We start from the raw sequence: 27,489 nt of genomic DNA, 5'->3' as shown, positions 1-27,489 counted from the left end.
ACTTATGGGCGGGCCAACTCGGGGGACTGTATTAAAGAACGGACGCTTCCGGCGAAGGGGCGCTGTGGCGGGGCTTGTTAGGATCATGGCGGAGAATCACTGCGAGCTGCTACCGCCGGCTCCGAGCGGCCTCGGGGCGGGGCTGGGGGGCGGCCTGTGCCGCCGCTGCAGCGCTGGGATCGGCGCCCTGGCTCAGCGCCCCAGTGGCGTGTCCAAGTGGGTCCGTCTCAACGTCGGCGGCACCTACTTCCTCACCACCCGGCAGACGCTGTGCCGGGACCCGAAGTCTTTCCTGTACCGCTTGTGCCAGGCGGACCCCGACCTAGATTCGGACAAGGTGAGGGCCTCGCGGGTCAACAGGGGTCTGGCCGCCCTGGTAGCCACTCGCGGCACACACCTCTCTCCACACTGAGGGCGCCCAGCGAAGCGGACATACTCAGCCTAGCGTCCTGGGCCGGGGGAAGGATGGCACTCTTGTACCCACCTGCCTCAGGTTTAACAGTGCGTCTCTTGCTTTTCATGTTCTTCGGTCGAGAAAGACCCAAGCTTTGCTGTGTCCCTACTTTCTTCTCCCTAGATTGTTTTGCCCAGGGTGTGTGACTACCACCGCCCAACTATTTGCTGGCTTTGGAACCTGAGAGCCCTTTGCATTCATCTGGTCTTTTCACATTCCAGACGTTTAAATAAACGTAGGCCATAAGGGTTGCCACAGTGGCTACCCTTTTTCCAGTGACTTGCAGAGTTTGTGCTTCATCCTTCTCATCCATAATAAGAACAGGCATCGCAGCTCTTAGAAGGTACCTCCTGAGTAAAAATGTTCAAGGGTGTCAGTTTACTTCTAATATATGAATTATTTGTATTGAATTCATGTTCGGGGCCAGGTGTAGAAAAACCTTAGGATTGTGAAAGAGAGACCAGGTAGAGAGAATCCTTTTCGATCTGCTTTTCAGACTTTGTTTCCCCACTGCCTTTGAAAAGAGTAGGAATTTCCAGCTTAGTTTGTGGTTTGTTTAGTTTTAATTTAATTAAACGCTAATACTGTTATACCTGTGGTAATAGAAGGTATTTCGATTATTATCATTACAAAAGTTGTGTGATATACTGCATAACTGAGAAATAAGTATTGTGCAGGACCGAAATATAGGGAAAAATCGTTCTCTCCCCTTTCCTCCTAGACAGTTTACTGAGTTTTCTGGTTCAGTTTACGTGATGGCACTTGATTTTGTGCCTTGCCACCTGAAAGTTTCCACTCAGGAGGTTTTCGAGAAAGATTGGAGCCCACTGCACTTTAAACAGCTTGACAGAGCACCTTCACAGTGAGGCCTGGCATTATGATCAGGAAATAAGAATTCTTGAGTTACTGCAAAATAATCACGAAGTTAGGGTTTGAGATATACTGTGGTAGTCCCTCATATCCTTCCTCCCAGCTGTTCCCATTTCTGAGTTGACCAAATCTCTTTACTCGTAGAGAATTGACCTCCTAGAAGATGACAGAAGTCTGAAGGATAGAAATAGGCTTTGGTCATTGGTGTTTTCTTTTTATAGTTGAGGCTGTATGTTTTACTGTTGGTTTTTCAAACAGTGGGCATTTATAATCATTCTTGTCTTTCTACTCAAGCATCTCTGTCTTAAATCAGATTTTAAATTTTAAATCAGCCTTGGCCATTGGCTTCTGGTGTCTTTTGCCTACTTAGCACTGGAACAATGGATCTAGAATTGTTTGACTTCTGCACAGTTCAAGTCAAATATATCTCTTCATTTTACTGTCTTTTAAGATTATTTTATAAGTTATCCTTTATTGTGCTGGTGAGATGGCACAAGCTGCCAATCAAGCCTGACAACTTAAGAGTCTCTAGGATCTACAAGGTGGAAGGAGAAACACTTGACTGAAAAGTTATATTCTGAGCTGAGCAGTGGCCGTGCATACCTTTAATTCAAGCACTTGGGAGGCAGAGGCAGGCAGATATATCAGTTTGAGGCCAGCATGGTCTACAGAGGGAGTTTCAAAACAGCCAGGTTACACAGAGAAACACTGACTCAAAAAACAAAACAAAACAAAATAGCTGGAGAGATGGCTCAGTGGTTGAAAACACCGGCTGTTCTTCCAGAGACCCTGGGTTCTATACTCAGCACCCACATCACAACCGTAACTCCAGTTTCAGGGGATCCGAGACCCATATTGACATATGCAAGCAAAACACTAATGCACATAAAATATGTCATTAAAAATTCATATACAAAAAGCCTGGTGTGGGAGTGCACTGCTTTTAATCCCAGCACTCAGGAGGTAGAGGCAGACGGATTTCTGAGTTCCAGGCCAGCCTGGTATACAAAGTGAGTTCCCAGATAGCTGGGGCTATACAGAGAAACTGTCTCAAAAAAAAAAAAAAATTGTACAGTGAATTTTCGTTGCTTGTTATGGTACTTGTGTGCCCACACACATACATAAATAAATGTGTGTGTGTGTCTATGTGGATATGCGTTTTTTCTTTATTGCAATGTAAGATTATCAGAATATATTTTAGTTGCTTTTAAAAGTTTATTATTGGGGTTGGGGATTTAGCTCAGTGGTAGAGCGCTTGCCTAGGAAGCGCAAGGCCCTGGGTTCGGTCCCCAGCTCCGAAAAAAAGAACCCCCCCCCCAAAAAAAAAGTTTATTATTTAGGAACTAGAGAGTTGGCTCACTGGTTAAGAACACTTGCTCTTACAGAGGACCCAGGTTGGATTCTCAGAACTTCTCATAGTGGCTTTTAACAATCTGTGATTCCAGGTCTGGGGAGTCTGACACTCTCCTTTGACCCCTTTGGCATCAGGCACATACATGTTACACATAACGCATGGGCATTTAAAATACTCATACACATAATGTAAGATAAATTAAATTGTATTTGTCTAAGTAACATTTAATTTCTGAGTTATAAAACTACAGTTCAGAACATAAAAATGTAACAGCCGCAGGGACGAGGCGCAGCACCTGTAATCCCAGCATTTGGGGAGGTAGAGGCAGAAGAATTGGGAGTTTGAGGCTAGCCTAGGCTACATGGACCATGTCTCCAGAAAGATATAATAGATACAGTCTTGGTTTCATGGTCGATAGCGCTTCTTTTAGTCACAGGTTACCTGAAAGATTAGCTCTAATTCATATTAGCTGTGTTAGTAGAATGTTCAAATAGGAAAAAATCTATAAATGTTCTGTGTTTGCAGTGTGCCCATGCCTCCAACCAGGTTCTGATGAAAGAGTGTCCCAAGTGATTCCTCCTTAATAATTAAGTCCTAAGGAGGTTAGAAGGGAAGGGGTGTTAACAGTTGGAGGCCATTAATTACATGATGGAAGATAAACAGGATGTTGATTCACGTGGAAAGCTCTCAAAGCTCTGACCTCATAGTTAAGATCAAGGAAAGGATACCTGGCAAATACTCCTTAGAGTTGAACTTTAACAGGGACCTGCTGGAAGATTCCTACGGCATCTGACTGATGTTTATTAAGTGCCCACCTTTGCAGAATGTGATGCCAAGATGGGACCTGGTGAGCAGATTTAAGGGAAGAAGTTCCCAAAGGAACATTCTGGGTTTCACGATGATGGGAGAGCACCAAAGACAGACCTTTATCTGGGGTGGTAGGCCATAAGTTACTATGGGGAAATAAGTTTCTGGAAGATACTTTCCAAAGATGTTGACAGATTGCTAGGGGATCGAGAAGGGATAGACTACAAACACATTCAGGGCTTCCTTTATATCCAGTCCTCTGGGCTATACCTGTTCCCCATGTCCTCATGGCCCAGCATGGGGACTTAACTATACACACCATGCCTTGTATACCTAGACCTTTGACTTATTATTTCAGGGGCCAACTTTGAGCCCATTGCTCTGTTCTTTTTCTAGACAGAATTCTTACTTCCTCTTGGGACACTCTCCAGCAGGACTATGGCTGTGTTGTGCATTTGAGCATCTGCTGTTGTGTGTCATTTTCTCTCCAGTGTTACCCTTGGGGATAGGCCAGGTGTGACATTTCTTTTTTTTTTTTCTTTTTTTTTTCGGAGCTGGGGACCGAACCCAGGGCCTTGCGCTTGCTAGGCAAGCGCTCTACCACTGAGCTAAATCCCCAACCCCAAGGTGTGACATTTCTAATCTGTTCATGGGAAGTGCTTTGCAAAGGCTTGACATTTGATCCATTTTGGTTATATTTCAGCATCCCATGGTGGGTTGGAAACAGAGTTGCTGTTTGTAGCTCAACTGGCCTGTGATTTAGTGTGACAGTGCTTAAGGGGGAAAAGGACAGCAGCAAATACTGTATGGTTGGAAGCTCTCCTGAACTACACAGAGTTCTGTCTCTGACAGAGGCACATCTAGAGAAAACGCCACCTGCATATAAACTTCTGCCCTTGGAATAGGCCCACTGTCCCGGTTTTGAGCTGGTAGACATAGTTACACCAGGTGGGTCTTTGGGAAGTGTTACTACAGCCAGGTCCCTACAGTCCTTCTCTGTGTCCACTTTGGGTGCAATTGGTACTGGTGAGTTTTAGGGTTAGAAAGATATGAAAGGAATATTACAGACTAAGGATGGAATGTAGGTGGGGAAACTCTCTTTGAATCAGTGGCTTGGCAAGAGAAGTGAGGATTACTTAGAGTATAAATGGCAGATGCTGTTCTATGTAACTAACTCAGAGAAACTAGGCAGCAGAATCCCCACGAGCATCCTGGGCACTGGACAGAGTGGCATTGGCCACAGGCTGTGAGTGGGTGTCTGTGGCCCGCATGTGTTTTACTTCTTTGGTGCAAAAGGATGTGGCTCTGAGTATTCTTGGTCCTGATGGTGCATCCTGGTGGTGTGCCCTCGCCCCCTTTGCAGTTGTTGCCCGTTCTCACTATGTCTGCTCGCCTCTGTCAATGTTCCTCATTCAGAAGCCTCTCAGTCCTGAGCAGGCCTAGAGAACTTGTCATCTCATGAGGAGTTGGATCTGTCTGAGGGTCTCAGGGTATCCTCTGAGGTGACAGGGAGGTGGCTGCCAGGTGCAAATCCCTTGTTCTTCTGTCCACTACTAGTGCAGTGCAATTGTGCTTGGCCAGCACAGCAGTGCCTGCTTTGATTTTGCACAGGGATCAGAAACTCTGGCTACCAGCCAGCTCTGCCACATCAAGTGTCTTAGAGCCTGGAGCTAGTCATTCCCCTACGGGTGGGGTATGGGTGCTTGGCTCTGAAAGTTCAGGATTGAAGAAAACAGTAAGGCCAAGACACTTGCCAGCCAGCCCTTCTCAGAGAGTCTGCTCCTGGTCCCAGGAGCAGAGGCCTAGGGGTGGGAGGGAGGCATCTACTGCTTCCCAGGCATCAGTGCAGGCTTCACGGTGGTTCCTTTTCAGACCTTTCTACAGTTTGCTTTTTCAGTGATTCTCTCCTCTGCATCCCCTGGGCTACTAGCCAGTGGGAGAGTCTGTGTGGCTAAATCCAGCGGGCTGCCCCTATTTAGGTGCGAGCTGACTGGCACCGGGCCTTGCTTGGGGGCAGCCTGTTCTCAGCTTGCTGTGGAAGGAGCAGAGCTGCCCTGTCTAGCACTGTTTTGTTAGAAGATGCTTGATGCCTTTAGGCTTAGGAAATACAGCTATGGAGCCTTGGTGCAGCACTCAGTGCCCACGAAACATTTCAGGGTAGATGTGCCCCAGCTTCCCACTGCCCTTGTTCTGGGGGTTCTCGCTTGGCACTTGACCTTCACACTTTTGGACCTAGTTTTGCAAACGAAGCCTGAGTGGTCAGCTCCTCACTACAGGCTGATGTTGATGATTCAAGCAGATGAGGAAAGGTAAGCCCTACTGGGTGCTGGATAGTCTTTAATGAAGGGAGAGGAGAAACTGGAGGCCTGCTCTTTGAGCCTAGCAAGAAGGTAAGGAAGAGCTCAGGGCCCAGTTTACCATATAGCCATGTGAGGAGAGTAGAAGCCACCTTGAAATGGATGGAGATAGATATCTGAGGGGACTTGACAGGTGAGCTGTGGACCTCTGCTTGGGCTGTCCTGGCCAGGGTGCCCTGGACTGCTGACCTGTTAGCAACAATGAGAGGCCAGTGCTCGGGTTTGAAGACTGTGGAGCCAGGAAAGGCTCCCCTTGGGCACAGCTGGCCTCAATCCTTGTCAGTGTCATCTCCTGTTTCTCTTCTCTGCTGTCTGGCTGATGACAGCAGTATCCTGTTAAGCACACACTCTCACTGGCAGAAAGTGTGTGAGGATTGTGTGTAGTCTTCAGTACCCAGTGTACAAGTGGGGAGACTACCCAAGGAACCTGAAGAGTGGAGAACTGTTCTGTGGCCATGCAGATGTTCAGGGCAGTTATTTACACAGAGGTGGACTCTGGTGCAGCTCTGGGGAAGTCTCTCCCCATGAAGGCTCCTGTCTAGCAAATCCTTAGGACACTGCAACAGACCTCAGCTCACGGAGCTGAATTCCAAGCATTCTGGTTCCACAGAAAGTCTCAGAAGCCTCATTTGTGGAGTCCAGTTTACAAATCTCACATCTTGCAAGCTTTGCCACTGTCCTCAATTCTAGTTCTCAACTAGGGACAGGAGTAATTAATGTGCCATCTGGGGCAGGAATACATTCCCTCAAGTCATGACTCTTGAAATCTGAGAGATCTCCCAGGCCACACTAAGGGTCACAATGAGCTAGAGTCCTAACATAGCCCTTACCCCCAAATCTCACTCAGAGGTCTGCCCTCTGTGTTGTGGTCCCCTCCCTCCCCATTCCAGGGTTGTTTTGGTAGTCAGGTAAACTCAGGGCAGCATGGGTTCCACAAGGAGAGAGAAATGAGAGCTCAGCTCTCCTTATCATAGTGTACTTGGAGGGAAAAGCTGAGAAGAGTGGGGAGGGGCGCTGGTGTGCAGTGGAAACCCAGAAGCAGGAGTCCGCAGTTCCGGCCTCACTCTACAAATCTGAATGTCTCTCCCAAGCTCTGGGTCTCTGGACTTCAGTTTCCTCATTTGCAATTGGTGATGTCTAAGACCTCTTCTGGCTCAAAGATACGACAAATATGTATAAAGCAAACCAAGGTCTGTATGTGGCAATGTCACTGGAAAGGGATAATTTCAGAGTTCGCATTCAAAAGTAGGTTGATTATGCATGTTGGCACATACAAAATTCAATGCCCTTTTGACTTAGTGGGACAGTTGATGGAGTATTCTTCCAGATTGAGTTCACAACACTCCACTCTTTATTTTAATTCTTTTTTAGTGGCTGCGCCTTGTCCCTTCCACTGGGATGGGTGCAGGTGCACCTGAGCCTTGAGAGTGAGTCAAGGAGCTACCACAGACCTTCTGTGACACTCTCCAGCTGCATCTTCAACTTAGAGGCTTGCCTGAGGCATAGTGACTTCAACCTTTGTCTGCACGTTATTCCACAATCTAGAGGCTGTGTTGGGATCATGCCCTAAAGGACTCCAGCTGGGACTGTGTATTGATTAAATGACTAATGGTCATCCTCTCACTAGGTCTTTCCCCACCAGAGATAAGGCTTAAGACAGGTTTGTTTCTGGAGGTTGTCTAATTCCTTTAGAAATTGATTTGTGGAGTTAGGCCTCCTGGGAGCATGTTTGATGAGGGTCTAACCTGGCCTTTGCCCATTTGCTCCTTTGGGGAAGATGCTCACAGGTAGCTACTCTGACACAGCCAGGGGAACCACCTCAGAGGCCTGAAAACTGCCCTTCCTGGCTCAGTGGCCAGTAGCTCAGGCTTAGGGTTCATCCTCCATATTACGCCCACTCAGTGCCAACTTGGGCATCAGCAACCTGCCTTGCATGTGTGGACTGGTGGTGTGTATCTTGCATGTGTGGACTGGTGGTGTGTATCTTGCATGTGTGAACTGGTGGTGTGTATGCGTGGGGGGGGGTTGGCTCTCACGGAATGTTCAGAGCTAAGTCCTTGATCCCTTTTTTATGCCATATTCCAGCCAGTATTGCCATAAGTAGGTCAGACACAGATCCACTGAGAAGTGGGGAGGAGGGGTTGGTAAATGGTTGTGGAGAAAGCAGTCTTAACTCGGTGCTTTTATGGAGAAACAAACCCTTCCCACCATACTAATACAACACAGGCTTCCCTAACTCATGTCAGGACTGAGGAGAAGAAGAGAAAACAAAGACCCCAGTGATATCTCTTGACTGCTTCCTGGCTACTCTGAATCTGCTGAGTTTCAAAACTGGTTTCCTTCCACATCTTTTTTTTTTTTTTTTTTTCGGAGCTGGGGACCGAACCCAGGTCCTTGCGGTTGCTAGGCAAGCGCTCTACCACTGAGCCAAATCCCCAACCCCCCTTCCACATCTTGTATGCTTTTAGCATAGCTGATGATAGGGTCCCTGTCTCATTTGGTCCAAATTACTGTAGTCAACATCTAGCCTTCTTGGGGGCCACATGGAAGGAGCACACTTTTAATTCTAGCACTCAGGAGGCAGAGACAGGTGGATCTCAAGTGAGTTCAAGGTCAGCTAAGGCTATATAATGATTAGATACCGCCTCAAAAATAAGACAGACAGACAGACAGACAGACATCTTACTGATTTTATGTGAGTGAACTGAAGTCTTGTATTTGGACTTGTGTTTCCTGGTTTTCTTTGCTGTGTTAGGCTGGAGGCCCTAAGCTCTATTACCAACACTGGGACTGCAGTGCTGAGGCTCACCAGTCCATCTCCCAGCACAGCCTTGCAAGCATAAATATCGCCCGGAGTGCTCCCACAGTGGACCCTAAGCTGCATTGCCATGTGTATCCTGGTGGGAACTGGGGTATGGGGTTTGGCCTTGGACTCTGGCCTATGGAGTTGAGGTCTCCCACAGACAGATCTTCATATCTGGCAGTCACACCCTCACTAGTTCCGGCTCCGGTGGGCCATGAGAGCTAGCGCTGATTTATCTCAGCAGCTCCATGTTACCCCCATGGGACTCTCTAACCGGGATGGTCCGCGAGCCGTTCCAGCGCAGCACCTTGCCACGCTGCTTTGCTTTCACTCACAGTTCCCTTGGCGGGTTGTTACCACACCAGGCTCACACATCCCAATTTGGTGGTGGACTTGGTGCATCCCGCCACCACACCTTCTCTTGAACTCAATTAAACTCTGATCCAATTGATAAGATATAATTTGCCCATCTAGACAGCACTTTTCCTGTACACACCCATGCCTTAAAAACATTCATAATAACCTGTATCTATGCGCAGGGAAGAATCTTAACAGATGCTGCCATGTTCTCCCAGCTCCGTCTCTCCTGCTTCTCGCTCCTTTTAAAACCTCTATTCCCGCCCCCTTCCTTCTCGTCCAATGTCAGGCCTTGTTTTACTTTGTCTGCCTTCACCTGCATGATGACATCAGCCTACAGCTCCTAAAGAATCGATGAGTGGTGCTCATACTCCACTCCCTCGTCAGCCTCTGGCCTCTGTGCTCTGTGGCTTTTGAACCAGCTAACCCACTCTGACCTGAGTAGCCGCCAGAAGAAACTGGCCCGAGAGCTGTGAGATGAAATGTAGAGGAAATGATCCTCCAATTTCCCTTGATTCCTATGAGTGTCTAAGTGTGAGCCTAGACTTTGGAGTTTTAGAGAGATTATGAATATTTTTAAGAGACAAGACTTTTATGAAAAAATCCAATAAAAATATCCAATAAAAAAAGAGACAAGACTTTTAAAGTTTGAATATTTATAGACTGGAACTTTCAAAGTTTGCATTATGTTTTATATTGTGATTTCGATATTAATGACATCTTGGGGACAACAAGAAAGGAAAGGTTATAGTTTAACAGTGATGCGTTTCTGTGTCAAGTTGACAACTGGTCAATTGTGTTGGTTAATCTTATTTTTTAATTTAATTTTGTTTTTTCAATACATGGTTTCTCTGTGTAGCTCTGACTGTCCCTGGAACTCTGTAGACTAGGCTAGTTTTGAATTCACAGAGATCTGCCTGCCTCTGCCTCTTGAGTACTGGGATTAACAGCATGTGCCACCACTGCCTGGCTAAGTATTTTATTATTTCATGAGCATTTTGTCTGTACTTTGTATATGCCCTGTGTGTATGTTTGGTACCAAAGAGGTCATTAGATCCCCTGAGATTGGAGTTACTTGTGGTTGGTTGTGAACCACTATGTGTGTGTTGGGAACTAAACCTGGGTCCTCTGCAAGAGCAGCAGGTGCTTTTAACCTCTGAGCCTTCTCTCCAACCCTGTTGGTCAATTTTATGTCAGCTTGCAACAACAATCTAGAGTCATTTGGGAAGAGGGAACCTCACTTGAGAAAATTATCCCCATCATATTAGCCTGCGGGCCAGCCTGTGGTCAGATTTTTTGTTTTTGTTTTTGTTTTTCCACCTTAATCAGTGAATGATGTAGGAGTGCCCAGCTCACTGGGCGGTGCCCCCTACCCCCTGGGCTGGAGCTATAAAAGGAGGTGAGCGAGCGATGAGAACGATGAGAACGAGCAGTTGAGCAGCACTCCTCCACGGTCTCTGTAAGCACAAGTAAACCCTGTTCTCCTCGGGTTGCTTTCGATGATGGACATGAACCCCTCTGGACACAGCACCGTGTAGGCCACACTGCCTCACCTGGTACCACTGCTTTACTTTCTAGCCAGTGACAGTTGGTGTTCTGAGACTCTGTGCTTGATACCTCCCTGATTCCATTTCCAATGTGTTTCTGTCCTGCCATCCTTGGCACGTGCTCTTTTCCCTGGGTGACCAGGAGGCCTGGTGCTGGGACCTTCGTAATCACATAGGACTATGGATGTGTTAGGTTCATCCTGCCCTCTAGCCTAGCTCAGCAAACTTTTTGAGTTACTTTTGTCTTGCTTTTCTGGAAGTCTCCACATCTAAAGTGCTTTTTTACTGGATGCAAATGGAGATTCCCCACGAAGTACATGACTGCCCTTCTTTTATGGCTGGGTTTAAGGCAAACAGGACTCTGGGCTCCAAGCACAGGATACTGGCTAGAAAGTCTGAAGCTGTAAGAAGTTTCCTTGGACTGCTGTCCCCATGTCCCTACTTTGCCACTCCTGGAACTTGTAGTTAAGTCTTCAGTTCATGGTGATGACCCCTCAGCTCTAAGACAGAGAGAAGCAGCCCTCGGCTGTGAGACTGTCATACGTGGCCAGGATCTCACTTCAGGTGCTCTGGGACGGTGTCACCCTAACTGATCATTTGCCTGAAAGAGGCCTCTGGTCACGTGTCCTTTTCTAGGCCAGAGGGGCTTTGCGTTAGAGAGCAGATCTTTGAAAGCATTTGTCCAAAGGCTGCCTCCTAGAGGGCATGTTCTGTGAGAGCCAGCCACATGAGCCGGCCAGCTGTGCAAGTGAACATGGCTGGGCTGAGGCTCAGTACCACTTCATGGTTTTCAGGCCAAGAGCCAGAGCCAGCAAATCCAGTGCTGATGGCTCTCCTCTGACCCGTCATAATGGCCCATGGCTCATCCTTTAGAGCTTGGGAGGCCTAGGTCACTTTCATATAGTCTTGTGCCACTTGTTATTCTGGAAGCCTCTAGGAGGCCACTGAGTGAGGGCACTCAATAGGCAGCTTTCTCCTCCCTCTCCCTTTTCTTCCTTTCCCCCCTCACCACCTTCCCCCTTATTATTCAGGAGGACTTAAGGCTTCTTGTTGCCAGGGGAGACTGGACTCTGAAACCATGGCCAGCATGGCAAGAGAGGCCCCAAGAGTATCGGGCCCCAGGATGAGCCCCGCCCCACTGACTTTTTTTTTTTTTTTTGACTTACCAGTGGTCTGTCAAGGGGGCACTGTGCTATGAATATTCCTGAGCATAGTGATGTGGAAATGTCACACTACAGGGGACTTCCACATAAACAGAGCAGAGAGCTCTTGTGGTAGGACCATTCTTTTTTCTGTAATGTGGGAATAACTGACGTTGCCCTTTTGAGTGCTGGCCTCCTTCATTTGGCCTGCTCGGATGATGGGTCCACAAGGCACCCCACCCCCGCCCCACCCTATGACTGTAAAAATAAAGGTGGCAGAATGGGGAACCCTGTGGAAGTATGACCTGTTGTCCTTAGATGAGGGGACAAGGATGGCATTGGGAGGGCTAGGGTATAAGGACAATCACATTAGGTAGAACAGGAAGCCAGGAAGAGGAGAGAACTTAGGGCAAGCCACTGGCTTCCACCATCCCTGACTCCCAGGCTTCTCCCTTTGATCTAAGAAAAGTGAGTTTCTATCATTCTGTGTCTGTCAGTGTTGAGAAGAACCCTTGAAAACCCCAGTTTTTATTGCCCCAAATACAGAAATGGATGTCTGTGAAGACAGAGCCCCTGAAGGCTTATTGCTTTGTGGCTGAGACCTCTATGAGCTCTGCTACCCATGAGCAGCTATATCCAAGGGTTTCAGGGAACCCCATACATGTGCCCCATACCCCTCTGTACCTCTGTGCCTAGACTGACTGGCTGCTCCCACAGGCCAGTGAGTATAGCATTTTTCCATGGTTTGAACCTACAGGAGCCCCTGACGGTGTTTTGGTCTGGGAAGCCACTGTGTTGTATAGATTTATGAAGTCAATTTCTGTCCCTGGTACTTGGCATGGCTTTGCTGATGGGAAAATGGGTGATGGCTGTGCCTTAGACATTCACTGGCCCACACCCTGGGGGTGGATGTGTCTTTGTAGCTTCTATGCATCACCTTCTTCGGTAGTCCCCAATGCTACACTTCCTCTGACCCCAGCCAGGTCTGTGACCAGGTCGAGTTAGTGGGCTAGTGCATATATTGTCCCACAAACTGCTGATCACAGAATGTAGTCTCCGTGAAAGCCCGAGGCCTGTGGTTTGGCAAGAAATGAAGGTACCCTGTGTGGTCACTTACACATGCCACCGCCCCAGGCTTCACTTGCTGTAGGAGACTCCTGAGAGTAGGCTTTAGGGCTCAGTATTAGAGGTGCTTTCTCCACTGGACTGCCCTTCGGACTTCCCAGACTCAGATCTCTGCTCCAAGATGCTCTAAAACAAGGAGGGTGGGTCGCCAAGACCCAAGTCTCCAGAGTCTTAGAAGTGGGTATGGAGCGAGGTAAGGTACACACACCTCTAGTCCTAGCACTCAGGAGGCTGAAGCAGGAGGATGGCAAATCCAAAGCCTACCTAGGCTACGTGGCAGTGTCATAAGCCATCCTGGCCTAAACAGCATAGCTGTCTAGTCCTGTGATGGGGACAGGGGAGGGATTGAATTGTGGCTATCAGTCCTGCTTAGCTCTTTCTCAGAGGCTTTTGGAGCTGGAGGAATACCTGGTTGGCTCAGATCAGTAGACGCAGGGAGGTAATCTAGATAACGGTCTGACTTGCTTTAGACCATAGCAGAAGCAGAGTGTTCCAAAGTTCCCTGAGACAGGTACATGTGCAGTTGTGGAATCCTCACAGCTAGCGCTGTTGTGTGGTCTGGCCTTAGTCTGACTGCAGAAGTACTGGCGTCTACACAGGAACTGACAGCATTTGTTCCTTGCAGGATGAAACGGGCGCCTACTTAATCGACAGAGACCCCACCTACTTTGGGCCTGTGCTGAACTACCTGAGACACGGGAAGTTGGTTATTAACAGAGACCTCGCAGAGGAAGGTAAGCTGTCCGTTTTCAACAGGCACAGGAGCTCCACACTGTACCTGGCAGGCGTGCTGGCTGGTTACTTGAAAGTGCCTCCGTCAGGGACTGCATTGCTGAAGGAGCCAAGATGTGCACCAAGTGGCCAAAGGCTGTGGTGTGGACAGTTTCAGGTGTCTTGGTGATGCAGTGTAGGTGGTTCTCCCAGGTCTCATGGCCGCTTTGGTTTCTGAAGTATGTGGCTGTGTCCTGGGAAGTAGAGTATGGAGCCCCTGCCTGCTCTTCTTCCAGATCAACTCAGGGATCCTGTGCGTTTTGCATAGCCTCCTCACTGGCCACCATTCTTTCTTGCTTGGTCACAGAGCACAGGACACACAGCACTAGGCTAGTTTGTCTTGACTCAGAAAGTCTAGGGCCATTTTAAGAAGGCCTTAGGAAGTTCTGGTACCTTTCCTGTATCTGGCAGTCAATCTGTATTGAATTGTGGCCCTTCTTTAGGGTCTCATAGGGTCCCTGATGACCTGGTACTGTGTCGGTTGTCATATGGAGACCTAGCCATGCTTGTTGCCTGGCAGCCTTTCATCTGTCACTCCTCGGCCCTCCCCACCTCTCCCATGTTGCCATGCCATGGGTTACTCTGAGCCGGCCTGGTCTAGTGTGGCTCCCCTTTAGGAGTAGGAGAGCAAGACACAAAGACAGCTGCTCATATCGGCTGTGCACATGAGCAGACCCTGAAGGCTGTGCACACGAGCAGACCCTGAAGCCGGGCTCCTGCAGTTCTGGGACCTTTGAGTCCTACCTGTGAGACATTAGGTAGCAGGATGTGGGGTAGCTCTGGAGCCAGGAGTGACTCTGGGCAGGGAAATGGGGCGTCTGTGGCTGGGACACATGCAGGAGTCCATGACTTCCACATGGTTCTGGCGTCTTCAGGTTCTCAACAGGAAGAGCCAGTAGGACAGACAGACACCTTTCAGGCTGCAGAGAAAAATGGCAGTTGTTTCCCAGTGTCTGGGCTGAGACCAGGGCTCCTGCTGGCATGTGTCACCTGGAGTGACGGTGCCAGGTCTGGTAAACTGACTGGCATTTTCAGTCCTGTGCTGAGCGCTGAAAACGGAAAGGTCTGTGAGGATGCTGGGATAAGCTGTGTGCAAGAGCCTCGGCTTAGGGCGGGGGCGGGGATGAGGTTCTTACCTGCTTTGGTGTGCTCTAGTAGAAATCACATTTTTTTACCTCTATTTCAGGAGTGTTGGAGGAAGCAGAATTTTACAATATCACCTCACTAATAAAACTTGTAAAGGACAAAATTAGAGAACGAGACAGCAAAACATCCCAGGTGAGATGAGTGACTAATCCGCCAGTGGATTCTGGGCTTAGTGTGTAAGCAGGTGTGGCTTCTCTATGTGACCTTGGACCAGAATTGTCCTATCTGCATCCTAGTGCCCCAGGACTTCTTCCTCCTCTGCCATGAAGGGACCATGCCCTTTGCCTGGTCCCTTGCCAGGGAGTCCATGCAGTCAGTGGAGATAGGCAGTTCTGTGGAAGCTGTGTGGTGAGTGCACAGAGGAGAGGGAGGCCTTGTGAGCAGAAGGAAGATTCTGGAGAGCAGAGGCTCTGATGGGAGATCAAGACCTGATCTGCAAGCACAAAGGCCTGTGGCCAGCATGGCAGAGAGGACGGCAGCAGTGAGCTGGAAGGCAGGTGACACAGATGCTGGGCAGACTTGGGCTTCTCAAGGCCTCTGCTGCCCAGCAAGTGTATGTGCTTTGAGTGCCATGTGAGGTAGGCAGTGCCCCATCTCGAGGAAGGTCTCAGCATTGGTCTTATCAGCAAGCTAGCTCTGCACTTGAGAGTGGTTACGCCCTCTTACCCAGCTCACAAAGTGAATGCTGGCAACACCCAGGCTTGGGCCACTGAAAGCCCTCTCATTGTCTCCTGGGCACTTTCCCATTGTACACCTTTAGACCGTGCCTGTCTGGCTCACTGATGGCTGGGAGTGGAACATATGCTCGTCTGACCAAGCCTTCCGTTTATTAGAAGGGAGGAGGCTCCTCATCATCAGGGCCTTAGAAAGGTCCTAAGATTCCCCATAACCCCCCAGCTTCCCCCAAGTTTGCCTCTTCTTTCCCCTTTTTCCCAGTCCCACTCAGGACTATGTGATCTGACTACTTCAGTCTCTTTCTACATTGTGGAGGTAAAAGATCCTCACAGAAAGGTGACAGCCATTGTCACTCGATGCACTTGGGTGACAGCAAAGCCAGTGTTTGCTGATACCCATTTGCCACTAGCATGAAGTGAGTAACAGCAGCCCGGGACCCTTACTTGTGCTCTATGTGCTGGGGGAAGAGCAGACTTGTCTCTTGGCTGTCTGCCACCCCACATCCAAGACCAAAGTCTGCCTGGAACTGCCCAGGAGAATCCCTGTTGGGCAGGGAAGATTAAGCAAGAGATTGTGTAGCCCTGCATGAGGGTACAAAGGTTTTCTGTGTGTTCATATCTAGCCACAGGTGCTCCGAGAAGTTGAGGAACGTAAGTCATTTTGTTTTGGAAGTTAGGAGTAGAAATGTCTGACGGGGGGTTGGGGATTTAGCTCAGTGGTAGAGCGCTTGCCTAGGAAGCGCAAGGCCCTGGGTTCGGTCCCCAGCTCTGAAAAAAAAAAAAAAAAAAATGTCTGACGGGAACAGGAAAGCTGCAGGAGCAGCTGCCGAGGCTGTTGGTTGGCTGTGTGGATGTGTTCAAGGTTGCTTTGAACGCTGGCCTGTGATGGTATAAGGCTAGGGTTGCTTGGGGCATGATGGAGCCTGACCTCATGGGGCATTTGTCCTTACAGATGCCAGTGAAGCACGTGTACCGTGTGCTGCAGTGCCAGGAGGAGGAGCTCACACAGATGGTGTCCACCATGTCAGACGGCTGGAAGTTTGAGCAGGTGAGGAGTGGGGGCTCATGGGAACCTTCAGGTCCCAGGGACCATTACCTAGTCCCTGTCCTCTCCGACTCTGGTGGTTTCCTAATGCCAGCTCTTCCGCTGAGGAATCTGTGTGCCATGTCCAGCACTTACTCTGTGTGTGGAGCTGAATTAAGTGCTTCCTGCCTGGTCTCTGTCCTCCTGGGGGCCTGGCAAGTCTTATGGGCTGAGTATGCATGTGTCTTGTGCCCAGACCCTATCAGAATCACGTCAGAAACCTACCCATCATGTTCCTGGCATGTGGCCCAAGAAAGGCTGTGCTCTGGAAGGCAGCTGTCACCCTTTCTAGATCTGTGAACTGGGTCGCCTCATTTGCAGCCAAGTGCTATTTGCTCTGAAGTCTTGTGACTTCTGGCTGCAAGAGAGTCTCCTCCCATAACCAACCTCAAGACTTTGTCTTTAGCTGTCCTGGAAGATCCTAGACCCAAAGCACAGGCAGTCCTCTCTCCCCTCGATTCTGACCTTTGTGCAGTCTCCCTGGTTGGACCTCTGTGCTATCAGTTCTTTCTGGTGAAACCCAGAGAGCCTGAGTCATGCTGGCTTGTAAACTACACTCTGCTTCCTCAAGTGTGACTAGCACTGAAGTGACAAGCTTTCAGAGAACCAGGATGAAACCCAGTCCCTTTGAGTGGCCAGTCCAGTCTAGGAACACCCAGGGGCAGTGCTAGGTCAAAACAGAACTGCCTGGTGAGGATACAGAATCTCTGGGGGACAGGAGTTTATGCTTTCCCTCAGTGGGACCTCTCACAGCTACCTGATCTAGACCAGCACCACTGCAGTCAGTCTCACCTGGTGGGGTCCACCCCTTCCAACCACTTGGTCTCCCATTGCTGAGGGACTGGTATGGTAGCTTACACATGTGGTAGATTCTCTCTTGTCCTCTGTTTCTGATGTATAGACAAATGAGCAGAGACCACAGTGGCCTTTGAGCCACTCCTGCTTCCTCAGTGTGACATTGGCATTCTTGCTATGGCCTCGGTTTATCTTGAGCTATTTTGTGTTTAAAGGAACAGATGTGCTTGATGTCTATCTTGAGCTTTGTCTCAGACTCATGGCTGGAGTAATGGACGTAGTCCTGGCCCTAGTAGCACACTTGGTGACCTGGAGGCTTAGGAGGCAGGCGTGTGAGAACATACGAGGGTATAGGGAAGTGCAAGATACCACCATCAATGTTTGTCAGGGTCAGGCTCACTCAGTGCTCCAGGCTTTTAGTGCTGTTGCCTCTTCCTAGCCCAGCCCTGGGATTCTCTGCCTCAGGTGGACACTAGACTTCACCTGCAGAGGTCCTGCTTACCCAGGAAGGTTGCTGGCTGCCGTCAGATACAAGAACAACCAGCAATAGGTCCTCAAGTGGTGTTTGTCCATGAACTCCAGCGTCAGCTCTCACCTACCTACCTTAACCTGTGTACTACTCCCCCTCCCCCACCCAGGGTAGCCTGTCATCATCCCCTAAGGCCCAGCCAGGAGCATCAAGAGAAGCTCAGTATCTGCAGAGAGAGCCTGTCCTAGCATGTTGTGTAATTATGTGGGGGTGCAGGTGTGGGCTCCTACAGTGCACTGGGGGTTTGCTTCCCGTTAGGTCTATGGAAAAACCTTCTGGCTACAGCTAGCGCTCATTTCCCTGAGCTTCCACAATTTGTGCCATGTTCTTCCTCCTGAGGGCCAGGTACACCTGAGCCACTGCACATTGTCACAGGCTGTATCTCCTTTCTAGCTGGTCAGCATTGGCTCCTCTTACAACTATGGAAATGAAGATCAGGCTGAGTTCCTCTGCGTGGTTTCCAAGGAGCTGCACAACACCCCGTATGGCACAACCAGTGAACCAAGTGAGAAAGCCAAGGTGAGTGCCGTAGGACAGTCCTTGTCCTTGGGGCAGGCACTGGGGGTTGCTTCTCGCTTCTTCTTCCTCACTGACTTTAGTTGTTTCCTGTAAACTCTTAGTTGTGAGGTCTTTCGGTGGCTAAAGCTCTTCCCATGAAGCCACCTGTTGTGCTAGAACCCAGGTGTCTTTCTAGCACGCATTTCCACAACCACAGGACGGAGTCACCCCTACCAGTGTCTAAGCCTCATGTCCAATTGGTTGGCCTCCACAGTAGGACTCACTGTGGCTGCTTTCTCTGGAAGCAGCCTCGGGTGTCAGGGGAGGTCTCGGGACATAAGTTGAGGGCAGCTCCTCAGAGCACAGCAGCTGCCTCGGCTGCACCATTGGTCTTTCACATTTGCTTTAGTGTGTAAAGGAGATTGTCCTTCAGTCCTGTCCTCCAGGCCGCTGGGCTCTTCTGTCTTCTGTAGAGAGCAGTATTAGCCAAGGGTGAGAGGGCAACCTGCCTCGTCTACTTGTAGATTATTCTCAAGTGACCACTCTCCGTGACCTTTCCTCTGAAGGCCTTCAGGCCGACAGATGCACCTGTTCCCACAGTGTACATTGTTGGTCTGGACTGGATGGTTCCTGAGCATTGGGGTCATTTCGTAGTGGCTTTGTAGAGCCTTGCAGTCCGCTCAGTGGGAGCTTGGAGTCTAAGAGCCTTGCTTAGGCTGGAATCTAAGGTCATGGTGACCATGGTAAGGCCCAGGGTGTTGCTGGGGGCTTTATGAGTTTGGAAGAGAATAGGCTGAACATGGTGAGCTTTACTCAGAGACATGATGGCAACTTGACCCTTAGTTAGTAGCATCTATCTCCCTAGGGCTTTCCATTTAGCCTTTCCTGGTCTTTAGGGTGAAGACTTAAGAAATGGGGGTGAGGGCGGAGTTCTCCAGGGATCTCCAGGAAACTAGTTCTCAGCAGTGTTCCCACATTACCCCACATTGTGATGTGACAGGTGTCTTTGCCATTGCCTGGTACAGTACACCCTCAGAACATCCTGAGATCCTGTCCTTAGCCTCTGTGTGATCATGAGAGGTAAAGAAGGTTGGAGAGGGGACAGCCCCTCTGCCACTGCTGCCCCAGCAGAGGATGGCTTGAGTTGTGTTTAAGAGTTCAGGCTCAGCAGCAGGTTGGGGAGGCCAGAGTCCCAGCACCCGGCTTGGGGCAAACCTCCCCTTGTGTCTTAGGTCAAGCGGGCATCCCTACCTTCTAGAGTCTCTGAACTAACCGTAGACGGGCATTCCTGTCTATGAGCATTGCCAGGACTCTTTCATACATTTATTTTTTTAAAGCTTTTTTCCTCCCTAAATTTACGGCTTTAATAATGAAACTCAACACAGCCCATCTTTCTCTATCAAAGCTCATCTTCCTCATGGCTTTACAGCTGCCAAGAGGATTTACTCTGGACTATGAGGAGGCTTCGGGCATGGCCCCAAGTCGTCTCATTGTCCCTATTTCTCACTTCAAAAATATGTAGCTCTGAATAGAGCAATAGCACCGTTTCTGAGTGTGTTTGACAGCAGTAGGTTCCAGGGCCCCAAAGCTGTGGGGAACCCTGAGAGCCAGATCTAGGGGAGAGGAGCTTGGGAGCGTGTGCACACTGAGACATCCTTCTGCGATGTGTGTCCTCTATGGTCAGCAGCTACCATGTTCACACTGATCCCTGTCTACAGATGTCCCCTGAGCATGTGACCACCTGGTACTGCCACAGTGTTTTCCTGTTTCAAATGGGATTGGTAGGAGGAAGGGCTGTTGGGGCCAAACTTCTGTGAGGAGTCAGGCTGATTGTGAGTGTGAGGGAAGCCCCAAGTGAGTGAGGACCTTGCCTCTAGTACCAGCTGCAGTGAGAGCCCTTAGGCTCAGGGCCTCCTTTTGTCTCAGAGAATTAATAGCCTCAGCTATTAGAGGAGATTTCTGGGGCCAAGATCTTGCAAGGGAGCTTTCTGTGTAATCAGGTATAGTCTTTCCCCTGTGTGACACAGAGTACCTCACCTATGAGGGAACCTCTCTGGGCCCAATGTGAATCTGGAACCCCCTTCTACAAGCATGATATACTGATGGGCTGTTTAACATCTGCCCAGTGGTTGTTCCAGGTCGGCCCCTTTGACCAAGGTCCCACCTCTATCGTGCAGTAAGTAGGCTTTTGATAGAGCCAGGTCCACTAAGTCATTTCCCAGGAGCCAGGGCTACAATAAAGGCCCCCTTAGGGCACAGCTCCTTGGCCTGCCTGGGAGCTGTAAGGGCAAGTGCCTGCTGCAGGTGAAGGACTACACAGTTCAGCCAAACCTAGAATCCCCCAAGGTTTTCCCCTAGATGATATACTGGTTAGCCCTCCTGCAGGCCTGCACTGCTCGGCCTGGGCTGACAGCTGTCTTCTTCCTTACTTCCTGCCGTTCACACCAGAGTGACAGAGAGGACACGGAGACGAGGCACCAAGGCAGTGACTCAGATTAAACGTAAATGTCACGGTGAGCTCTGCAGCCCTTTAAGTAGACCCAGCACTATAGTCTCCTTCCCCGTAACCCTTGGTGACTTTCGCCTCCACCTCTCCTCTGTGCTTCTGTATGTCCTGTAGTTGACAGAAACATTGATAGTTAGTTGTACCTATGTATCTGCAATAGAGCTCCCTGTAGGAGGGACAAGGGTAGAGGTGTTGCTGAAATGCTGGTGCTGCTGGGTACTGCTCTGTCATAGTGTCTCTCCCTGGATACCATGGACAGGATGGGGGCTTTGGGTCGTGTGAGGCAGGGGGAATGAACACAGGTATGTCCTGGGGCTGAGGGTGTGAACACAGGCATTTCCTGGGGCTGAGAAATGAGTACTCACTCAGTTCCACCTGCAGCCTGTGGGTGGCCATCTTGTCAGTCATAAGATCATAGCCTCACATAACTTACTGAGCCTTGGTATAACAATGTCAAAACGCATGGGGTTTTGTTCTCATCTCAGGGACTCAGGTCCATCTCCACTAGGATTAAACAGGCCCTCAGCCCCACATTCTCCTCCACCCAGTCCTCTCATCCTGTTGTTACAGTCTACATCTTGAAGGCCAGATCTATGCTAGAACCCGAGTGACCTATTACCTCAGTAGGGCCTACCTGTTGGTTCCTGTGCAGGGACCATTGCCTTTGCGTAGGTGGGAGCGAGACCAGTCTTAGCAACATAAGCATTGCCTAAGAGGAGCATTGCGGTGCAACTGCAGGCTGGGAGCACTCACTATTGCCCTGAGCTGCTCAGTGCATAGGGAGTATGGGGAGACACCTGGCCATCCAGGCATCTGGGCTGGCATCTTAAAAGCAAGGAGTATCTAGGGAGGAGTGGTCTTAGATCCCAGCCCTGGAACTAATTATGTCTTTTTCCATTTGGAGTTGTACCTTTTTTTTTTTTTTTTTTTTTTTTTTTTTTTTTTTTGAGACATTGTTTCACTATGTGTAGCTCGGGCTGGCCTGGAACTTGCTATGGAGACAAGGCTGGTCTTGACCTCACAGAGAACTGCCTGCTTCTGCCTCTGCCTCCTGAGGCATGGGCCATCACACCTGCCTTCTGGAGTTCTACTTTTAAGTCATTGTGTAAGTGTATATATAGCAGCTGTATATTTGTCTCTTTACACTCAACATATTTACAATCTAGCCCTTTAAGAGAGTTCACCACGGTTGGATACACAGGGATGGATACACACCTGTAATCCCAACACTTAGGAGGCTAAGGCAAGAGGATTCTGAGTACAAGACCAGCCTAAGCTACGTAGTGAAACTCTTTCTCAAAACAAAACAAAACAAAACAGGACCAGTGGAATGTCTCAGTGGGTAGTCACTTGCCTTGCAGGCCTGGTGACCCAACTGTGACTTCCCAGAACCCATGTAAGGGTGGAACCAATTCTTGAAGGTTGTTATCTGACCTCCACACACTGTGACATGTGTACATAGATTACAATGATGGTGGTGGTGATGATGATGATGATAAAGTTAAGAGGACAAGGTATGAGACACACTTAATCCTAGTACTTGGAGGCAGAGGCAGTAGGTCTATGTAAGTTCCAGGCTAGCCAGGGCTACACAGTGAGACCCTGTCTAAAAGTAAATATATTTAAAAGGTGAAAGGAAATATGAAATTTAAGAGATACAGTCTGGCTTTGTTGCCTAGACTGGTTGTTCAAATCCCTAAGGCCAATGACGTTCCTGTGTTAGTCTCCTCAGTAGCTGGCTCTAGGTATGTCTCACTGTACTGACTGAAAGGATAATAATTTAATATAAGCCATAGTGCGGTACATTTCCTGTCCCCTTTCACTTTCCAGTGTCTGCAGTTAGGGCTATGGCTTATGTTTCAGCACCTCAGTTCTGACATTCCTTTGGAGGGGTTCTGCAGCCACCTGGGTAGGAGACTCAACTGTGACCTGCCTTGGGTGTGAGCTATGGCAGGTGCTCAACCTAAAGCATGGTGGGACTGACAGACGCTCAAGGGAGCCATACCTACCATCAGGCTGGTTGGAGAAGAAGGTCACCAGGAGGTGCCCAGGCTTTGGAGAGAGTCTTTCTGAGCCCTAGACTTCCTGAGAGTCTTTATAGAACGTGCTTTGGTCATTCTAGCTCTGAGGTTCTGGGCTTGTGGGAAGGAAATAGTGGTGCCCACAAGGCAGACCTGGAGCAGGCCCCAGCTCCCAGAGATCATGGATGAAACTGCCTCTCTGTGGAGACCGAAAGGCAGGAGCATACAGGAGGTAGACTTGCGCTATCCAGGGCAGATAGTGCTGCACAGCCCCAGCATGTGGGTCGGTGGTCTTGCTGTCAGAGACCCATTGCCACTTCTGCCAGCATATGCCCTCACCCATGCTTGCTCTCCTCTGCTCAGGGTTGATGGTAGCTGAGACCTTGGCTGATCAGTAAGAGGGTGGCACCTAGAGTCACCTTCATATGTCCTAGAGAATTCAGAAATTACCCATCTGTGGAGCTTGCCATTGTCAGACTAGATGACAACACTGTCTCATAGACCTGTGATGTTCCCTGCAGTGCTAGAGTGGCAATGTTTGCCCCCCACAGCTCTTATTGGTTCTTTCCTAGGGGCATACATGGTTTTTAGGGTGCTGGTAGGTGGGTATGCAGGACCAGTTTGAGAGAACATGGTCTTCTCTTGAGCCCTTAAAGCGAATAGCCTCCCAGAGCCAGATCCCCTACTGCCACAGAAAAGGAAGATTGCTCACAGTTCTGACAGCTGCTACCAAGTGGCTACCTGTGGGGTTTTCTCAGCTCTGAGGCTTTCTGCCTGGGGTCATATCCTATCCCATCCCTAGAGGCTACTAGAGGCTCATTTTATAGGTTTTGGCTTAGTAGCATATCAGCCACAGCCCAGCCACAGCCACAGCCCAGCCCCAGCCATAGCCCCAGCCATAGCCACAGCCACAGCCACAGCCACAGCCATAGCCACAGCCACAGCCACAGCCACAGCCTCAGCCACAGCCACAGCCACAGCCACAGCCACAGCCACAGCCACAGCCTCAGCCACAGCCACAGCCACAGCCCCAGCCCCAGCCCCAGCCCCAGCCCCAGCCCCAGCCATAGCCATAGCCACAGCCACAGCCACAGCCACAGCTCCAACCTGTTTTTAAAAGGCCTCCAAGAACTTCATCCAACTGGGTAACACAGCTGACTGCAGTATAATAGTTAAGGAGGCCAGGACTTCCAGCCAGAGTGGGAGCCGAGAGTGAGGAGACAGCAGGTGCCACAGGTTAGCAGACTGAATTATAGAGGGCATCCACAGCGTGACCTTGCTGGGAAGGTTTTCTGAGGTGAGCAGAGGGCTAGGACCAATGGAATGGGGCATACCTACTTCTCATTAATGGATGGGATGCTGGCGTTGATCTGGTAGATATGAGGGGACCTGGAGGCTTATGTCAGCTAGCAGAGGTCCTGGCCTACAGTTGAGGGTTCCCTCTGAACTCTGAGCCAAGCAAGTCCAGGCTCTGCTTTCAGAGCAGGGTACTTGGTCAAAGCCTACATGCTCACTCTACATTTGATATTTTTCAGATTTTGCAAGAACGGGGCTCAAGGATGTGAGGAATGCTGACAGCTGAAGAAATGATTTTCTTTTCCCCAAGATAAAGTGAGCCGCCATGTGCAGAAAGCATGGCTGTGAGAAGAAACCTGCTTTTGATCATTTCTCTAGAGATCTGGGTGTGGATCCTTTTTTGCCTCAGATGTGGGTGGCGAGAGACAGCCCAGCTGTCAAGCCAGTCGTCCCCACCGGGAGGGAGGCAGCTAGGGCTGGGTCGGCAGTCTCTCTGGTCTCACTGTTCTTTCTGAGTGCTACGTGGGACTGAGGCAGGATGCTGCTGACCAGCCCGTGCATTCCTGAAGATGATTTGAAGGACAGGGTCCTTGGTGCTACACACAGTCTGCAACAAGCAGCCTGGGCCTTGCCAGGAGGGAGGAGCAGTAGCCGCAACTCCTGTCCAGTGCACTGTGGCTTGGGGGGTGGGTGCCGCTCACCACTATTGAGCAAGAGGCCCACATCCTTGAGTCAGGGAGGCTGCTCTGCCTCCACGCATGATTGGTTGATTTCTCTCGACCTCGGCTGAGGCTCCTGACAAAGGCAGTCTCCACGTTATCACTACTTCTGGGCACCTCCCTGGACTGGACTTCTTCAGAGCCAGGCTCTTGTTCTGGCCTGTCAGCTTGGCCCGGGGTCATCAAGGCTTCTTAATTTGTATTTTCCAGGCAAGAGGACTTTGTATCCCTTTTTTAAAGTGTGGATAGACCACCCGGTGTTTATACTCTTTAGAAATGCCTAAAAAGTGTTGCTACGTTTTGGATTGATCTGTTAAATCCTTTATGGGAGGGAGATAGAGGTTTTGCCTCAGATGTCTCACCTGCGGGCTCATGGGGGAGCTGGCGCCTACCAGTGCCTTTGTTGTGCCTGGGATGGAGGCTGGGGCGGGAGGCCTGTCCACCTGGCTTCTGGAGCTGACACTCCAGGTCACGTGGACACTCCAGGATGTTTACAGTGCAAACATGTCTCCTTCTCACTGGCTCTCACTTCCTCGTATAACTATGCAGTTCTTCTCTCGTATTTCTGGAGTGTTTGGGACTTTGCACAACCTGCATGGGCTCTGTTTATCTGATACGACATTGGAGCTGCTAAGGTTCCTGCAGAGGCTGCGCCTGCTGGCTTGAAACAGACCTTTCTCAACTGGTTAGGGGATTGTAGCAGGCCACACACTTGGCCCAAGCAAGCAAGCTCTGTGCTTCTTGACCCCTGGCTTCCCAAGGGAGCTGTGCAAACTGACCGCCATGGCTGCCCATGTGCACGCCAGGGCCTCTAACACTGCTTGTTTCAAATGCTTCCGGAAATTTCTTGCCTAGACCCTCTTCCTTCTCTTCCGCCAGTAACTGATTAATCAAGTTCTCCAGCGTCTAGGACTGACCTCTTCCTTTCCTAAGATCTGTTGTCTGTTGTTAAATGTTTGGCTTAATGATTCATAAAAACTTGTCTCTGGGGTTGGTTGAGCCTTGGCAGCCCTGTCCTCCCCAGCATACTCTGGGGCAGTAGCTCTGTTGTTGGCCGTGGGAAATATTCTGGGGAGTCGCTGGACACTTAGCATTGTTTGGTTTATGATTCTGACAATAGATAGGCTTGTGGGATTTTTGTTTCTGTTTTTTTTTTTTAATTTAATGATATTAAAACTTAATTCACTAAAATTCTAAGGGGATATTTATACTTTTATACTTTTTTAGGTATCCGTATTTTATCAGCTTACTGTTTAATGCCTAAGTTTCCCCTGGAAAGAGTAAATAAAATTGTGTATTTATGAATGTGTTCAGCAGCTGTTAATGTTGTGAAGTGTGGGGAAGGAGTGCTGTCGATCCAGAAGATTGGGGGACAGTATGGTGTGCTCCTGCTTCTAGAGCAAAATCTCTTCCAGGTTCCCTGAGACTTGCTCCCTACTTCTGCTGTGCAGCCCCTGAGCCTTGTATATCCTGTGTCCTGTTGTGCAGTCAACCCAGCCGGGTTGGTGACTCGCTGGCCCAAGGGTACCAACAAGGGCTGTCCTGTTGCCCAAGCTGAGATATGGGGTGAGGCTGCTATACAGTGCTCAGTTATCTGAGCCATGAGGTATCCTGTGAATGCCTGGGATTGAGTAGGGTAAGGGTCTAGATTCTGCTCTGAGAGGTCTCCTAATGCCAACCTGCCTCCCAGCACAGAACATGGCATGTCTGAGCAGAAGGCTAGCCCAGAACATGGCATGGCTGAGAAGAAGGCTAGCACAGAGGCAGGCAATCTGTTGTCACCCTCAGAGAGCCTTCCAGCCTTACGGCTATCTGGACGGGGACTAAGGGTACGGCTTGGGCAGTTCTGCTGATTCTGGGAAGCTAGCAGTCTGGGCAGGAGAGGCAGTGTGTGCAGCATCCCCAGGTAGGTGCACAGCTACCGGACTCTGTGCAGAGCCCATGCCTGGGCTTCCTGTGGACAGGACCACGCCTCTGGTTGGACGGTACCCATGGGCCCAAAGGAACAGTGAGCCTAGGCCCACATGCAGCTGTCTGAATCCATGTGGAAAGGCATCACCCACCACCTTTGGACAGAGCCATTCTTCCTAGGGCAAACCCACAATTGATGCCTGTGTCCCTCATACTTACTCATACTTACTCATGCCTACTGAGTGTGATGGACCAGAGCTTACATTCCTACAACCTGCCCCGAACCCTCATCTGGGCTCCAGTGCACCAGCTTTCCTCTGCAGAGTGGAAGAGTAGGCGACTCTTAGGCCAGACACTCAATTTGCTCTAGAGAAGGCTCTCAACAGCCCATCCTCAGACCACGGAGCAGACAGTGGGAAGAGGAACTAGGGGTTCCTCATGCATGTCTGGTATATTGTAAGGGCTAAATGATCCATTCTGGGGTTTTGTTTTTTGTTTTTTTTCTCCTGAGACAGGGTCTCACTCTAGCCTGCAACAGACTGGCCTGGAACTCCTGATATTAATTAGGCTGGCCTCGAGCTCATAGAGATCTTCCTGCCTCTGCTTCCTGGATGCTGGGACTAAAGGTGATACGCCACCACACCTGACAGCCATTTGGTAATTAGCAGTGCCTGTGGCAAGTCAGGCTTGCCCGTGAGCGCATAGGTGAACGCATGTGAATGT

General features: G+C 49.7%; 1 protein-coding gene across 1 annotated transcript; it reads left to right on the top strand.

The window, feature by feature from the left end:
• Nucleotides 1-69: 69 nt before the first annotated feature.
• On the top strand, nt 70-26,158 carry Kctd5 (potassium channel tetramerization domain containing 5). The gene is given in 6 exon segments (NM_001105768.1): nt 70-337; nt 13,442-13,550; nt 14,774-14,865; nt 16,360-16,455; nt 18,209-18,334; nt 24,376-26,158. Coding segments are annotated over 6 exon segments (705 nt in total). The 5' UTR covers nt 70-85; the 3' UTR covers nt 24,406-26,158.
• The last annotated feature ends 1,331 nt before the right edge of the window (nt 26,159-27,489 follow it).

This window comes from Rattus norvegicus, chromosome 10 (genome assembly GCF_021556685.1).
Source record: "Rattus norvegicus strain SHRSP/BbbUtx chromosome 10, alternate assembly SHRSP_T2T, whole genome shotgun sequence".
Classification (NCBI taxonomy): Eukaryota; Metazoa; Chordata; class Mammalia; order Rodentia; family Muridae; genus Rattus; species Rattus norvegicus.
The sequence above is the reverse complement of the archived record's forward strand: the minus strand, read 5'-3'. Positions and strand labels throughout refer to the sequence as shown.